The sequence below is a fragment of the Carcharodon carcharias genome, chromosome 1 (genome assembly GCF_017639515.1).
Source record: "Carcharodon carcharias isolate sCarCar2 chromosome 1, sCarCar2.pri, whole genome shotgun sequence".
In the NCBI taxonomy this organism is placed as follows: domain Eukaryota; kingdom Metazoa; phylum Chordata; class Chondrichthyes; order Lamniformes; family Lamnidae; genus Carcharodon; species Carcharodon carcharias.
In genome coordinates this window covers 71,441,641-71,458,444 of record NC_054467.1, presented here as the reverse complement: position 1 = coordinate 71,458,444, position 16,804 = coordinate 71,441,641, and the positions used below count along the sequence as shown (strand labels likewise).

At 41.8% G+C, this 16,804-nt stretch overlaps 1 protein-coding gene across 2 annotated transcripts in view; it reads right to left on the bottom strand.

Annotated features, from left to right (window-relative positions):
• Nucleotides 1–16,804, bottom strand: part of tmem131l (transmembrane 131 like) — a 177,923-nt gene that overhangs the window by 17,977 nt on the left and 143,142 nt on the right. For both annotated transcript variants that reach the window (XM_041193310.1, XM_041193320.1), the window contains exons 22-27: nt 14,378–14,564; nt 6,283–6,468; nt 4,350–4,502; nt 3,450–4,051; nt 2,259–2,407; nt 905–1,023 (exon numbers count right to left, since the gene is read on the bottom strand). In XM_041193310.1, coding sequence (XP_041049244.1) covers nt 905–1,023; nt 2,259–2,407; nt 3,450–4,051; nt 4,350–4,502; nt 6,283–6,468; nt 14,378–14,564 — 1,396 coding nt within the window. The remainder of the gene's footprint in view (nt 1–904; nt 1,024–2,258; nt 2,408–3,449; nt 4,052–4,349; nt 4,503–6,282; nt 6,469–14,377; nt 14,565–16,804) is intronic.

The window sequence follows — 16,804 nt, the reverse complement described above, 5'->3', positions numbered from 1 at the left end:
TCAGGCACTCTAGTTTTACGGGAGTCAACTTGCCTGATCCTATTGCCCACTTGTGCAATAGTGTAACCCAGGATGCAAAAATAGCACGTCATTGTGATCTGGACCAGATGTGTGCCTTTCGAATGAATATTTCTTCAATGGCACTGAAGATGAACCAAACATGCACCTGGTCATTCAAGTCTTAATACAAATCATTAACTTATTTTATTTCACAGCAGGTGAACAGATTCACTGTCTTCATGGAATATATCAAATATAAAGTGATGAGGTCGCAAAGCTTCCTCATGCAAGTCACCTTACTGAAATGGATTTAGTCCCTTACATTCTCTGCATAGAGCGTCATCAGCTCTCTCTGTTGCCAAACACTTGTCAGCCTTCAAAATCTTCCTCTTTACCTAATCCTGGGTGCTTTTAAAGCCTGCCTTGTAAACAAAACCTGACTGCTCTTGTATTGTTTTTTTATTATTTGTTAGAGCTCAATACCTGATCCCACCCCATCTCCAGGAGTTTGTCAGATGAGCTTCAACTAAACTTATGTCTACTCACCCTCCCTTTGAAACTAGCTCCATACAAAGTTTAACATGGGCCATTCCAACCCACACAGTGTGAATCATTGCTAGTTATCCTAGATACCTTTGTGACAACTCTGCTACTGTTTCTAATCTCCTGGTTAACAGTATCAATACACATCCTGGAAATATCTGCAACATGTGGCCTACTTTCTTAAACCAGTGCAAATACGTTGTTTTAAAACACAGTTTCCAGATCCTTTCTGCAAAAATGTGACAAACTGTACCGACAGCAGCCTGATCCACTGATGTGCAATTAGTAATACTTATGTTACCCATAAACATATCTAGTTACCTTATAACTTTAAAAAAAACTTCAGGGATTTCATACTTACTGCACAGAAACATTCCTGTTTTTCCCGCAAGTTTTTCTTCCTTTCCGTTTATTACGAATTGTAACTTCACTTTTCTCCTGTTGTCTTTTCTGCTTAATGTTGTCCATTGATGTCTTTTGCTGATGGAATTAAATATTTTAACCAGATTATACTGTGACAAGTTTATTATAAAATGGTATCAGCATTTTATGATTTATCAAAAACTGACTCAAAATTGGGCAATTTTATTTTTCGGATAGGAATCATCAATGTCACAGCTTTCAAAATTATATTTCATTAAACTTATGTTCTGTGCTATTAGTTAGCACTTCATGAGGAGCCAGAAAAAGAAGTATCGTTGCATGGTACTAAACAAATTCCAACTCAGTATTAAGATAAATGTAAAGTATATTAAAGGAAACAGTGAGGCCTACTGAGCAGAGTGAAATAGGCTCAGTATCACTGTTGGTGCTCAGAAGCTGCACATGTACAGTGCACAAAGAGAAACAAATGGTCTTGCATTTATTATTTTTAACCTTAAAAGGGTGACAAAATGTTTCATAGTGAATGAAATACTTTTGAAAGTTTAGTCACTGTTATAGTATAGAAACTGGAACAGCCAATTTGTGCAAAGCAAAGTCCCACAAGCAGTAATTGAATAAATGACCAGGTCGTTTGTTTTTAGGTGTTAGTTGAGATACAAATGTTGGTTAGAATATTTGAAGAACCCACCCCCTTAAAAGTGCTGTGGGCTTTTTTACATCCACCTGAAAGAGCAGACAAGAGCTCAGTTTAATGTCTCATGCTAAAGGTAGCACTCACTGGAGCGCCAACATAGATTTTGTGTCAAGTTTCTGGAACAGAACTTGAGCCCTCAACCTTCTGACTCAAAGGCATGAGTACTATCACTCAGTCAAGCCCAAAATGTTCAATATGGCTTTAAAAATTAAGAGAAAGCCATAGTGTAATTGGAGCACCTTAGCAGTACAATGGGTGCTTCAGGAATATGTACGGTGTGTCTTGCTGGCAGACCCACTCTTTGGCTGGGATTTTCCAGCTCTGTCATGGCAGGACCCACCGCAGGAGTCTCGACAGCCCAACCAAAAGTCCACTGATTTTCGGCGAGACCAGACAATCCTGGCAGCGGGCGGGTAGGACCTGAAAATCCCACCCCTTAACACCACCCATTTTGGTCAAAGAATTCCTACTCCAGGGCTTCCAACACCCAGCCTGTGCATCAGGCATATTTTTTAAAATACATCTTAAAGGGCAGGTGCAATGACGTAAAGGTTCAAAAGCAGAAAACATGCATCTAAAAATACTTCTTAGGGTTTATAGGATGCTCCCGTTTGATACACAACCAAAGTTCTCGTACCTCAGCTGTGGACAGCTTCTGTGTTATAAAGGAAGGCAGTACAGTTTGTAGGACTGGCACATGAGCCTTTTCTTGAGGTTCATGGGGCACCTGCTCTTCTGTCTTCAGATTTTCGCTGATCTTCTCTAGTGTCCCTTGCTGTGGCTTATCTGAGCATTAGAATTACAACTTAAATAAAAAACACTAACACCTAACAAAATATCACATCTAAATTTTCTACTTAAAACCAATTCTCTTCCCAACGCCTCCCCTCCCACCAGGGTTTATCCATCGGTCCTGAAAGAGTCATCCCCTCCTTTGGGTATGAATCCACAGGCATTGATAGTTCTGCATTACCTCGACTAAGTAGTATTATTTATGTGCAAGATTCAACATGGAGTATCCAATTGATGGAGGGAATGTGGAAAAGGGATACACTGAAGAATGGCTATATCCAATCCTGTCCCCACTTGACACTTCACAAACATCCAGATAGAATCACTGAATAGCAGAACAGGGACCCCAAATTCAGAGGCTGAAGTCTAATTGCAGAACACACTTTAGTGCTGCAGTTGAAGTCAGTTACCTCAGTATAGGGATTCAATTGTGGAACTCCTCTGGTTTAGTGAGCTTAGTTGCTCATTGGATCATTATCTTGCATCTTTATTTAGACCTGGCACAGCAATTTATTTCTTAGACATATCGATGCTGGTTAGTAAAACAGTGTGCATATAGAGCAGAGTCATATGAACTTGAAACCTTAACTCTATTTCTCTCTCCACAGATGCTGCCAGGCCTGCTGAGTTTTTCCAGCATTTTTGGTTTATATTTCAGATTTCCAGCATCCGCAGTATTTTGCTTTTATCTTAACGCATATATCGAACTTGTGTGTACAGTGACCTACTTTCTCCAACTCAGTGCTATATGGAGCAAGTGATGTGAACTCATGCTACTGGCTTGCTTCATTCTAATGTAGGCACTAGTATCAAACCAACATAAAAGGGATATCAAACAAAATCTGTAAACTAAGGTAATAGGTTTAGATCAGTAATTCATTTAGTGTGCTTCTTGCAATAGCATCATAACTGGCTGACTATGCTACTAACTTATAAAAACTATAAATTATCTAGTTATCCTACATATACTGGAACAGTGCAACATGAATCAGCGTCAATTAAAATAAGATGATAAATCCTTAAAATATTAAAATACCTTTAATACTGGATGAAGCAAATTGTGTTTCATCAGTCCTGAAGCTTTCATCTGACACCAGGTGATCATGGCTTTCATCTAGAGTATGTGCTTGGAAAGATCCGTAGTGATTCAATTCTTTAATGTCAGGGACAGGGATAGGAATCTCCGAGCTTCGTTCCTCTGACAGTACACAGGTCACAAGTTCATGATCAGTTGTAGGTTCAGCTTCAAGAAAAAATGGTTTCCTCTCACACTCTTGTACCATTTCCTCTACTTTTTCCAGATCTTCTCCTGCAAATGGTCCATAATTTTCATCATGTAGCTTCATATATAGGGGACTCTCAGTGTGAGGTTGATGCTCCTTTGGAATATAAAATGGCATGCCACTGGTCTGCTGATACTCTTCACTCGTCCCACAGCTAATATTTGCAGATGCACTCAATTTACCTTTGCTGTAGTATTTGAGTTTTCTTGGACAATGGTTCGAGTTAACGGAACTCCGTTTTGAAGTACTTTGGGCTCGGACAGAGGGCCCATTCATTGCTAGAGCCCCTCTTCCTTTCCCCCTGTCTGGCAAATTATTACCTTCACTGTAAATCTTGCAGCTGGTTCTACTTAACCTGACAAAAAAAAGAAAACTATTAAAATTATATCATCGAGAATTATCTAATTTTAAAGGCTGCCTGTATAAGAAAAGGTTTTTTTTTAAATGAATGTAAATTATTGACTTGCCCATGACTAATTAAACATCATTATTTTTGGTGTATATCTACTACTTGAGACTTAGTCAAGTGTATATTTTCACCACGTTCACTCATGTGAAACAAATGGACAAACTAAAAATTAACCACTGCAAAAGTGATGTTCTTTTTTAAAGCTATTTGTTGAAAAAATGTTGTGTTATTACAGAAAGCTTACTTGTAAGTCGTGGAGCCAAGTGTGTTAACGGAGGTTCTATCCTGTTGGAGCAGCAGGGAGGTGTGGCATGGTCCTAATCTAGCTTGACTAAACTCTGTCAAAATGTAGTGAGCACGTTGATAGGCCATTATGATGACACAAAACAGCAGCAAACTACAAAGAAAAATTGCATTGTAAATATTTCTCCAGCTAAATAACAAGGATAGGACAATAGATCAAAAATTTGCAGTTTACAAATAACACATTACTCTGAAACTAACTTCTTCTAGTAAGTCCTGTTAATCCAGAGTATTTTCATGGGGAATTGCAAACTAAAACAGAAGGGACAATGCAATTTTAATGGAAACTTTATACAACACAGCTGATTTACCTTCCCATTCAAATCTGTCCATCGGAATTTCAGGTAGAGTGTACAATGGGCACCTGATCCACTTTTTTTTGTTTGTGGGATGTGTGGCTAAGCCAGCATCTATTGCCCTTGTTCAGAGGGCATTTTTAAGAGTCAACCACATTGCTGTGGGTCTGGAGTCAAATGTAGGCCAGGCCAGGTAAGGGCAGCAGATTTCCTTCCCTAAAGAACACTAGTGAACCAGATGGGTTTTTATGACAATCAGCAGTGGTTTCTCGAATTGAGCCGGCAACTCTTAGGGGCAGGTCACTGTCCTTAACTGGCTGGCAGGCCTGGTGGCAGTGAATTCCAGCCCTGGGTCCCACTGCCTGAAGTTGGGTCGCCACCCAACCACCATTTGGTACTGGCAGCTAAACCCCTGCCATCCATGAAAAATCCCGCCCCAAGCAAAACACTGTGTACCCTGATATTTACGAACCCTGGCAAGAGAGATTTGGAACAGGGCTGGGAAAGCAATCAGTACAAACTGGGCACAATTTTCCTGTCGGCGATTTGGGGCAGGGCCCAGTCACCGATGGGAAAATGACGCGGGATGATGTCGGGAGGAACCCCTGACGTCATCCCGGTTCATTTAAATATTGAGGAAGGCGGGCAGACAGTGAAATCAGCTGTCCGCCCACCGACCTGTCAATGGCCAATTAAGGCCATTGTCAGGATAATTAAGCTTCTTAAGTGCCCTGTCCATCCAACCTTAAGGCTGGCGGGCAGGCCAAGAGCCCCAGCGCGCTTCTGATAATACATGAAATCTCATCCACTGATGAGATGAGGCTTCATGTCCGTTTTTAAAAACTTCAATAAAGTTATGTGCTTCTTATTTACATGCCCAATCTCATGTGACATTGCCACGAGGGGGACATGTTAATAATTTTAATATTTTTCTATTTTTAAAGATTTTCATACTGTCCTTAATCTCCGAGACAGCACTTAGTCTTGGGGAGATGTGCGCTCTTTCACGCGCATGCACGAAAGAGCGCACTTTTGACAGCTAGGGAATCCCTCCACCCGCCCCCCCCCCCCCCACCCCACACACAGGAAGCGCATAGCGTTTCCTGTCAGGCAGGCCGCTGGGCGGACCTCAATTGGCCCGCCCACTCAAAATGGCGGCAGGCCCTGTTTCGGCAGCAGAGTTCGGCTGCCCGCCTGCCACTGAGCCGGTGGGGCCCGCCTGCCCATCAAGGTAAAAATTCTGGCCATAATTCCTCAAATGAAACCTGAACTTTTTTGCCTTGGCTACAATCGGAAAATCCTCATTAGTTAGGAATTTGAATGCTTAAATCTCTCCATAATTAAAGAAACAAGCTGGCAAGACTCAGGTAATCAACATACAAAGTCAATATTTGGACTCCAGTCAGAAGCTTAATTTAGTATCTATTTAAATAGAAATGAACTGATCAGGTATTTTAAACAAGTTTGCTTTACAAGAGCACAGATAAAAAAACAATGACTCAAAATAATATCACAAAAACTGTTGTCATTTTAAAACTGTACTTCAAATATATTTAAGTTTCTTGTTAAATTTCTGACCAGCTAAAAAGGCAGACGATGATCCAGAATGGCTGCTCCCAACTGAGTGCTGGCACCAAGTCTGCACAAAGAGGTAACAGGTGATGTGGAAGAGTCACATTCAGAGTAAACTGAAACTGCAAGCCCCTTGCAGTTAAAAGTTGTAATTCACGGATCACCCAGGAAGTGGTAAAATCTGGTGTAAACCTGGACAGGGAAGAAAGAAATTTAGTCGAATAAAGCAACGTGACCAAATTGAACAAGTTTAATTCTAAATAAAAAAGCAGTGGATCTATATCTGGCACTATATTGCACCACAGATATAGCCCACTTAACTCATTAATCCTTCACCATCTTTTGACAATTCCTTCTTTTCACCTGCCATGTCTGCCTCCGACCTTCGAAAAGATAGGCACTCAACCTGCTCCCCAGATTCCTACTGTTTCCTGTCAGCAGCTAGCTAAAGGTTGGGGAAGCCATTATGGAGAGTGTCTCCCCTCTCCATTTGCCTCCCACAAGTAATAGGTGCTCCAGCTTCCATTCAGACCTTCCTATCCTCTGCAGTTCACAGCTCATCACCTGAGTACAGTGCAACTTGAAAACTATGCTACAGAGCAAGATGCACAGTGAATACCAACATGCCAACTATGAGCAACCAAATAAACACAGAAAATGCTGGAAATATTCAGGGCAGGCAGTGTCTACGAAGAAAAAAAAAAGTTAATATTTCAGGTCAATGACCATTCATCAGAACCCTCACCAGTTCTGATGAAAGGTCATCAACCTTTAATGTTAACTCCATTTCTCTCTTCATCGATGCTGCCAAACCTGATGAGTGTTTCCAGCAGTTTCCATTTTAATTTCAGATTTTCAACATTTGCAGTATCTTGCTTTTGTTTTTAAGCACAAATTCTTCTCTCAGCAATCTTATTTGAGAGTTAAATACAGCTCACCAGAAGAAATACACAAGCTGGACAGTTACTTAATTTTACTCTTGCAGCGTTCGTTTAACATGAAGGAAATGGTTTCAAACAAAAGAAAACAGGAGAACCATATTTAGCAGGGATCGTGTTCCTAAGTGTCGGCCTTGAATCATGGTTGTATTCTTGCTTGAGTCAGGAGGTTGAAAGTTTAAACCCCTTTCCCCACACTTGAGCACATAACCTAGTATGACACTTCAGTGTAGTACTGAGGGTGTGCTGCTCTCTTGGAGGAGCCATCATTTGAATAAGGCATTTAATCAAGTTCCAAACTGTCTAGTCAGATGGATGACCCATAGTATTTCTGAAAGCACAGGGGCATCATATCCTTGCCAACATTTAGAATCATAAAATTACAGCACTGAAGGCGGCCATTCAGTCCGTGATGGTTCTCTGCAAGAGCAGTTTACTCCACTCTCCTTTCCTGATAGCCCTGGAAATTGTTTCTCTTGAAGTACTTGTCTAATTCCCTTTTGAACCTGCTTCCACAAGCCCCTCAGGCAGTGCATTCCAGGTCATAACCACTTGCTATCTCAGGTTTTTCCTCAAATAGCCTTTGGTCCTTTGGCCAATCATCTTAAATCAATGTCCTCTGGTTCTTGACCCTTCCATCAACAGGAACAATTTCTCCCCATCTACTCTGTCTAGACCACTTCATGATTTGAAACCCTTCAATCAAATTTCCTCTCAACTTCTCTAAGAACAGCCCAATTATTCCATGTAACTAAAATCCCTCAAAACTAGAAACATTCTCAAAAATCTTTTCTGCACCCTCTCACCCTTGCTGAATTGCAGTGTCCGAAACGGGAACAATACTCCAACTGAGGCCAAACTGGTATTTTAAAAATAACTTCTTTGCTTTTGTGGACTATGCCCCTATAAAGCCCAGGATCCCATTTGTCTTTCCAATCACTTTCGCAACCTGCCCTGCCAACTTCAATGATTTCTGCACATATACATCTAGGATACTCTGTCTTTCACTTCCTTTATAATTATAGTTTTTGGTTTATATTGCCTCTCCTCGTTCTTCCTACCAAAATGTATCACTTCACACTTCATTGCATTAAGTGCCATCTGCCATTCATCTTCCCATTCCACCTTCTATGTTTTCTTGAAGTCTATCATATTCTCCTCAAAAGTCCACAATGCTTCCAAGTTCTGTCATCCACAAATTTTGAAATTGTACGCTGTGCACCCAAGTCCAGGTCCTAAATATATGTCAATAAAAGCAGTGGTCCTAGTACTGACCTCTGGGAACCCCACTGTATACTTTCCTCGATCCAGTCCAAAACACAACCATTCACCACAACTTTCTGCTTCCTGTCACTCATCCAACTTTGTGTCCACGCTGCTAATGCCCCTCCTATTCTATGGGCTTCTAATTTGCTGGAAAACTTATTATGCGGCACTTCATCAAATGTCTTTAAGAAGTCCACGTGCACCACATTAACTGCATTACTCTCACCAACCCTCCATGACAGTATTGAATGGAGGCGATGGCAGTCTGGCAGAGTCCCATGTTGTCTCTTTTAGACAAGACCCACCAAATTAAATGACACTCAAACTCTTAACTGTACAGCAGCAGGCCTTCTCCCAGGATCAAGGGCCAGGGTGGAAGTCCTACCTGCCAAAATCTGCTGGCCAATCAGAGGCCAGCTGCCTTATTGAATAACAGCATCATCATGGAGAGGGGGACCCATCTTTCCGATGCCAGATCTTTCAATTAGGCACTGAATGTCTTTGAATGAAGGATCCTCCCCACCCAGAAGCCTCAAACAACCTCAACTAGGTTTGTCTGTCATGCTCCCTGTAAGGTGAATACCAGCTGTGGCAGAATGAGGCCCTTAAGGGGGCATTACTTGCCCATTTAAAGGCCTCATGAAGGGAAGGCTGTCCACAGACTTGAGAAGGTGGCAATGTCGCCACCCGCCACTCTCCCTGCCTGATTAAATACCCCGGCACCAAATCTGCCATGGGGGAGAGCATTAAATATCAACCACTGTAGCCAGAAATACTTAACACCCAATCCTGCCCCCTTTTGAGCCAGGTCTCAGTTCTCACCACAATATCATGTTCCTACACTTATCCCTCAATCAATACTATTAAAACAGAAGATCTCGTCATTCGTTTGGTTGTGTGTGGGACCACCTTCATAGGAGGTGTTGGCCATTCGATCCTTCACCAAGTTCATAGCTGGTCTCCTACCTCAGCAACGCCTCCCTGTTCTATCTGGATTTTCCTTGTTTTCCTCAGTATTCAAAAATTTATCAATCTCTGACTTGAATATACTCAACAACTGAACATCCACACCTCTTTGAGGTAGAGAATTCCAACATTTCACAACACTTTAGCCAAGGTAATTTCTCATCTCAGTCTTAAATGGCCAACCCCTTATTCTGAGGCTGTAATCCCTAGTTCTGGTTCTCTGCAAGGGGAAACATCCTCTCAGCATCTATCCTTAAGAATTTTATATGTTTTAATTAGGTTTTGTCTCATTGTTCTAAAATCTAGGAAGCATATTCTAGTCTACTTGATCTCACCTTATAGGGTAACACTCCCTCCGGCGAATAAGTCTGCTTAATTTTCCATACACTCCAAGGCAAGCATATCCTTCCTTAGATAAGACCACTAAAACTGCATACAATATTCTAGGTGTGGTCTCATCAAGGTCCTATACAATTGCCTTAAGACTTCCTTACTCCACTTTCCAATCTGTAACAAATATCTATAGTTCACAGCTCATGTTAATATTTTAGAGGTAATGTTTAATTCTTGGAAGAAACAAGTTTAACTGCAAAAAGTGGGATAAACTAAGACAGGTTAGTGTCTATTACACTTAAAAGGTTGGGACCATGTTGACTTAAGGGTCGTTCCGAATCCCCTTTGCCTGAGACCCCTTTAATCTCATCCTCTGTCACTGCAGAGGGAGCAGCTGCCTCACAATAGGACAGCCAAAGTAAGCCAGGGTCCACCAGACCTCAGGTCTCCAGATGACGGCCGCCAAGGTAATCTGAGACACCAGGGCCAACTGGTCAGCAGACTCCCTCCACCCCTGCTGCAGATGTTGCAGAGGATTTATAAAAAGGGAAATGAAAATTAAGAAATACTGAAATCACAATTGCTGCACGGTTGCACTACTGAATGTCTCAAAGATCAAACTTATGTAAATATATTCACTTTAATAATGCCCAATGTGTTGTTTTATCTGTAGTCCTTAAGGCTTAGCACTCCCCCAACCCCACTTATCCCCCAGAATGAGGTATCTGCAGAGAGGTAAAGGTATATATGCAATGGCCCTTGCGAGCCGTGCAAGCACTGTCCTGTGTAAGCTGAGCCTTTGGCCTCATGTGTTCCAGGGCCCTAGCATTGCAAGACCAAATGCTGGGGTTCCCCTTCAGTGTCCAGTTGAGATGACTTGCATCTCCACCCACCCCTGATGACCCACCTCCTGTTCAGCATCTTGAGATCTCCATCATGAAGCTCTGCATAGTTGCAACCAGCCCAGCAATGGTTCGCTCCAAAACCTTTTCCCCTCCCCCAGTCACCCACACCCTGTCCCCCAAAACCATTGACTACCTCTGGTAGAACTTTGGACCTCCCCATCATCATCCTTTAACCCTCCCTCATCACCTTCAGAAATGTCCAGAATAACACGAGGTCCCTTTCTTCCCAGTGAATCCCATGCCTGTTACCATTGATTTGCCCGCCCTCATTCTGCCCACCCCCAGAAACAGTGTTCATCTCTGCATTCCTTCCAACAACCCTCGGTGCCCCTTCACTCGACATTGTTGCATCCTCACTCTCCCACCCTACTGGCTCCCTCTGCCCTCTTTAACCTTCACCATACCCTCCTACCATGGTTACCCTCAGTTTGCACTCCAGGAGTCCACCATTGACTCCACCTACTCTTCCCTGTGAAGACCTTCACACCTCTGCATCCACCCATATTCCTTCAGACCTCTGCACCCCCAACCATATCCCTTCAGACCTGCATATGCACCACCCCCTGCCCACAATGCACCACAGCCCTTACCACCCTCCTACTCAATTCCAGCTGGCATTGAGACACCCCCTCCAATTCCCTCTTTCCCCCAGCACCCCCAACCTCCCCCGCCCCCATCTAGACTTGAACCCCGCACCACCTTTTCATTCCTTTCCTGCCCTTTTTTCAACCCCCACCCCCACAAACCCCTCAACAGACTCTCACTGCCCAGCTGTACCTCCTGCAGTCTTCCAACTATGGGGAAAGGGTCCAATCCCTGGTCGAAGTCCCTGGATGATGGTCCAAACCCTGGTTGAAGTTGCTGCGCTGAGAACAACCACCTCCTGGATGCTGCTGCACGGAGAAGATCCGCATGGTTGATGCTCCACCCACCCAGTGCTGCAAATGATGCTCCAGTTCCGGTGACTTGAAGCTTCCATCTTCGCTTGGGATCTTTGTGAGCTGCCCAAAGCCTTCGTAAGGTAAGTCCCGACTCTTAGACGCCACGTTTGTCCAGGTGTACTCTGGTCTGGCGCGATTTCTCGCTGACATCGCAGACATTCAGGCGTGGAGGGCATCCGTCTGCATCCCATTTGTGGGAAGCACATCAGCTTCACGCCGGCCTCTGGCGGGAAACGTGACCCACCATGGTAGGTAGTAATGGATGATCCCACTGTCATTTCACGCTGGCGTGAAACCGATTTTTGGACCCCCTGCTGCATTCTCCCCTTCCGGCACTAAGCCCACCATAGTCGGGCGTGGGAAAACCAGCCTGTGGTGTCTACAGTACTTGCAAAGAAGTGCAGTCCAGAAAGATGTTTTGTTTTGGAAATTAGAACTAAATCAGTTTAAAAACAGTGAACCTTGAAAGACTACGTCGTCGTGGAGATGGGTGGAACTTAAGGTTCTCTGGTTCTGCATCTGTATGTTTGCTGGGAGAGGGTGTCATTTACAGTTTGGACTTCTGTGTGGTTTGCAGCTGGCAGAAAAGAACTGGGAACCATTTATTGCTCGGTGCAGCCAGGAGACTGAAGTTTGAAGAAACCCAGGGGCAACGCCAGCTTAGTGAAGCTAGCAGTCTGCGAAAGAATGGAATTATGTCAGTAATTAGAGGCAGGAGTGCAGCTTTGTGAATCCTGTGGAACACAATCTCAGGAGAAGGGACTGAACCATTGGAAGCAAGCAGTCGTTGTTGCAGAGTTGGATTGGCTTTCGAGGGAATTCAGAGGCTAGATCTTCAAAAGTTAAGAGCGCAACTCTCTTGTGAGGGAGACCATTTTAATGAGATTTTGTCACTCTCTGTGGTCACTGACATCTGGGTGGGTTGTTGAGAAATCCATGGTCAGTCTTGGTCGCATCTGCCATTTAATTGCAATGTGGTGTGTTCGACTACAGTTTGCTTGCTAATTCATACTTACCTCTTGTTAATTCTGAATGTTAAGAGTATAAGATAGATATTGTAGATTGGTTGATTTTTCTGACTTTATATGGTAAAGTTTATTTTGTTTGTTTAAAACCATGGAATCCTTGAGGTTTCACTCTCTTAGTAAGTATCTGGGATTTCAAACTTCGCCTGGTTACTGGTTCCTAATCGGATTGTAACAAATCCCTTTGTAATAAAAGTTAATCTACAATTTATTTCCTAACTGCAGCATATTAACATGCTTAAAAACACCCAGATCCCTCTGAATATCAACATTTCCCAGTCTCTATTTAAAAAATATTCTAATTTTTTACTTTTCCTATTAATGATGATAACTTGGCATTTCTCCACGTTATATTCCATCCCCACGTTCTTGCCACTCAATTAACATGTTGATATCATTTGCAGCCTCTTTTCGCCTTCTTCAAAGCTTACTTTGTACAGCCAGAAAACTTTGATACATTACACTCATCCAAATCATTTATACAGGCTATAAGTAGGCTGTCGAAGCTCTTGATCCTTGTTGTACCCCACTAGTTATCAATGGAAAATGATCCACTTATTCCTACTCTGTTTTCTGTCCATTAACCAAGCTTCAATTCATGTGAACATGTTACCCCCAATTCCACAAACCCTAATTCTCTACTACTTATGCTTTCAGAAAATCCAAAGATACTACATATTCCTTATTGCTTTGCTAGTTACAATTTAAAAAAACTCAAAACACAATTTGCTTTTCATCAATCAGTAGTGGCTGCCAGACGTTTCCCTAATAATATATTTTAATATTTTCCCTACTACTGATGTCAGGCTACCTAGCTTATAGTTTCCTGTTTTTTCCCTCCCTCATTTATTGAATAATGGGGTTATGTTTGCTACTTTCCAATCCACAAGGGCCATTCTATAATCTAGGTTTTTTCTGAAAGACTGAAACTAATGCATCCACTATTTCTGCAGACAACGCTGTTAAAACCCTGAGATGTGGGCCATCAGGTCCAGGGGATTTGTCGAATTTTATGTATATTAATTTCTTCAGTTCTATTTCTTTACTAATTTAAGATCCTCATTCACATTAGACCCTTGGTCTCTCATTATTTCCAGAATGTTTTCTGTCATCAAATCAAAACACCTTTCAGTTTATGGACGGGTGGTGAAAGGAGAAATCAATGCTGTTTGAATCCACCCCTCCTAACCCCACCCCAACCATCACTAACACTGAAGAAAATGTACATTTGTTCCAAAATCATGAAATATGTACTAATTGTCTTCAGAATTTCTCTACATTGCAATAACAATTAAACTTAAGAGTACTTCATAAGCTGCGAGATACACCGGGTGAGACTATGATAGATGCCACATAACTGCAAATTCTTTCTCGAGCCTACAGCACCCCTGAGAAGCAGCAGTCTGAGAAAGGAGACTTTCATACCATCAGTCTGAGATGGATTCAAAATTTTATTCCCAGAATTGGAAAAGGAAATTGTAACCAATTGACAACCCAATCCAGTCTTCTGACATTTGAAGTGTGTCTTGGCATTAACAGAATGAATTGCAATGGTGATCAATAACAGGGTACTTTGGTCACCTAAAACAATGACAAAGTGAGTTACTTAGAATATTATTTAAATACAATGGTTAACACTCACTAATTCACAGTTTCCTGGCTATTGCTACTATCCATCTGAAGCAAATGCAAATCTCAATTGTTCATTATCCATCATGTGTACTTACACAATGCTGATCTCATGTGAAGAATTAGCATCCAGTATGAATGATTCACATTTCAGAATCTGAAACCCAAATCCTTGACATTTGTATCCATTAATGCTCATCGAAATCACTGTGACAGTCAGTGCTCCAACGTTTTCAACCTTAAAGCTCTTTCTGATGGTCAAGTTGAGTTCACTTCCTTTTGACTCTGAAATCAAGAGAATTTAGTAACTATGGTATTCTCAGATATAAATTTCAACAACATACATGTCATCAAGTTCATTGGTGAGTCTTGGGGTGAAGTCCAACATTAAATGCAGTTTGGCGCAAGATTTGGCCAGAACGTGTGCATGCTTTTCCTGGGTTTACAAAGATGCTCTGAGTCTCTGGATTACTAGTCCAGTGACGACACCACTACGTCACCACCTCCCTCTAATGAGATGCAGTCAATCATTCAAGATATGGACCCCATGGTAAATCATAGCTCCAGTGTTTGCCATGACTTGGATAAATCCATTCAATATTACAAAGCAATTGCCAGGGGAAGGCAGGGGTTTTCCAAGAAAACTAGGATGAACCAGTTTTTGAAGAAAAGTCAACCATCAGCTTCTAGCAGCTTAGCTGCTCCGTCCTTCAGTTGTGGCTACCAAGTAAGTCAGATAACGATGAGTCTTTTACAGACTCACTAAAATAATCTTCAATCACCACCGTACTGCATGGTACTTTAAGTGCCAATAAAAACAATTTTCATAATATTTTGTCACTTATTCATTTGTTTCTGTGTTTAATGCATACATAAATTACATTAAAAATATTAAATACATAAAAATTGGGCTTTTAACCTAAAAATTGCAGGTCAGGAATGTAAATCACCCTTATTACATATTTTCTTACAGGAAAGTGATTTTTGTTTAGCACGTTTTCATTTAGCATGCCATTTTTAAGGGAGCCATTAGGATTGCTAAACGAGGGATGGCTGTAAACATCTACTACACCTTCTCCAAGTTCGTAAATCCTTCCTGGAGTGTGGTGCCCAGAATTGAACAATACTCCAGCTGCTCCTCACCAACGTTCTATAAACATTTAACATGACTTCCTTGCTTTTGTACTCTGTGCCATTATTAAAAAGCCAAGGATTCCATATGCTTTTTTTTTTAAAAGCCTTCTCTCAACTTGTCCTGCCATCTTCAAAGATTTGTGTCCATACAGCCCCAGATGTCCAACTTTCTACTTGAGTGGATAATCTACGAGTGCCACATTGTTGGTGATGCTGTGTTTCAGATGAGGCATTAAACCAAGGCCTACTGATGCCAGATAACTTGCCTTGACACACTTTTGCTGCCCGTTTGGAGAAGCTTTCCCTTGCTGCTGCTCACCTCCACAGCCAGACCTCCAAACTTGTCACCTAGAATTGGGGCCATGGGGAGGGAATGGGGTTGTCTCTATCTGCCATTTGCATTGCACAGTGCTAATTTAATTAAGTGAAGGAAAAGTCTATCTTTTCTTTTTGAAGTACATGATGCTTTTAAATGGCATCAATACCCAATTTACAACCACCCAATCAACAAATTGCCAATTAATAACACGAGTAACATTGGCAGCTGGTTTAATCTCATTCAGAGCATGTGGAGTCATGGAACAAGTAGCAGCATGGCTACAGCAGGGGTTACTTCGGCTGGAGGAAGGTGGGATGTGGGTGTTCTACAGGAAAGGGTGCTGGGACCACAGCTGTTCATGATTTACAAAAATATTTAAATAACTACTTAGGAATAGGGAGCATAACTTCAAAACTTTTGGATGACACCAATTTAGGGGTATAGCTAATACTGAAGAAAATTGCAGCAAAATGCAAGATGACGTTAATAAGCTTGACAATTGGGCATGTAAATTGCAATGAATGTCAATACAGTTAACTGTGAGGTAGGAGGAATAGGAATATTGCATACTTCTTGGAGAATAAGAATCTAAACCGGTAAAGGAGCAAAGGCACCTAGAGATACACATTTACAAATTAAAAACTAGCAATGAAAGTTAACAAGGCCATAAAAAGATAAAAAAATAAAGTCACTGGTGTTCATTTCTAGGGCAATAGAACTGAAAAGCAGGATATTTGTTAAACTTACATAGAACCTTAGCTAGACTACACTTGGTGTATTATGTTCAGTCTGGTCTACATATTATCAAAAGGATATAGAGGCAATGGGAGAGAGTGCATGAAGGTTTACAAGAATGACACCAGAACTTAAGAGGCTTTAACTACTGGAAAGGCTGAATGGGCTGTGACTCCTTTCTCTAGAAAAGAGTATACTGAGGTCTGGCCTCTTACAGGTCTCTTATGGGGAGTCCAAAACTAGGGGCTATGAACATAAGATCGTTATCAATAAATCGAAGAGGGAATTCAGGAGTAGCTTTTTTACTCAGAAAATTGTTAAAAATGTGCAAACCTAC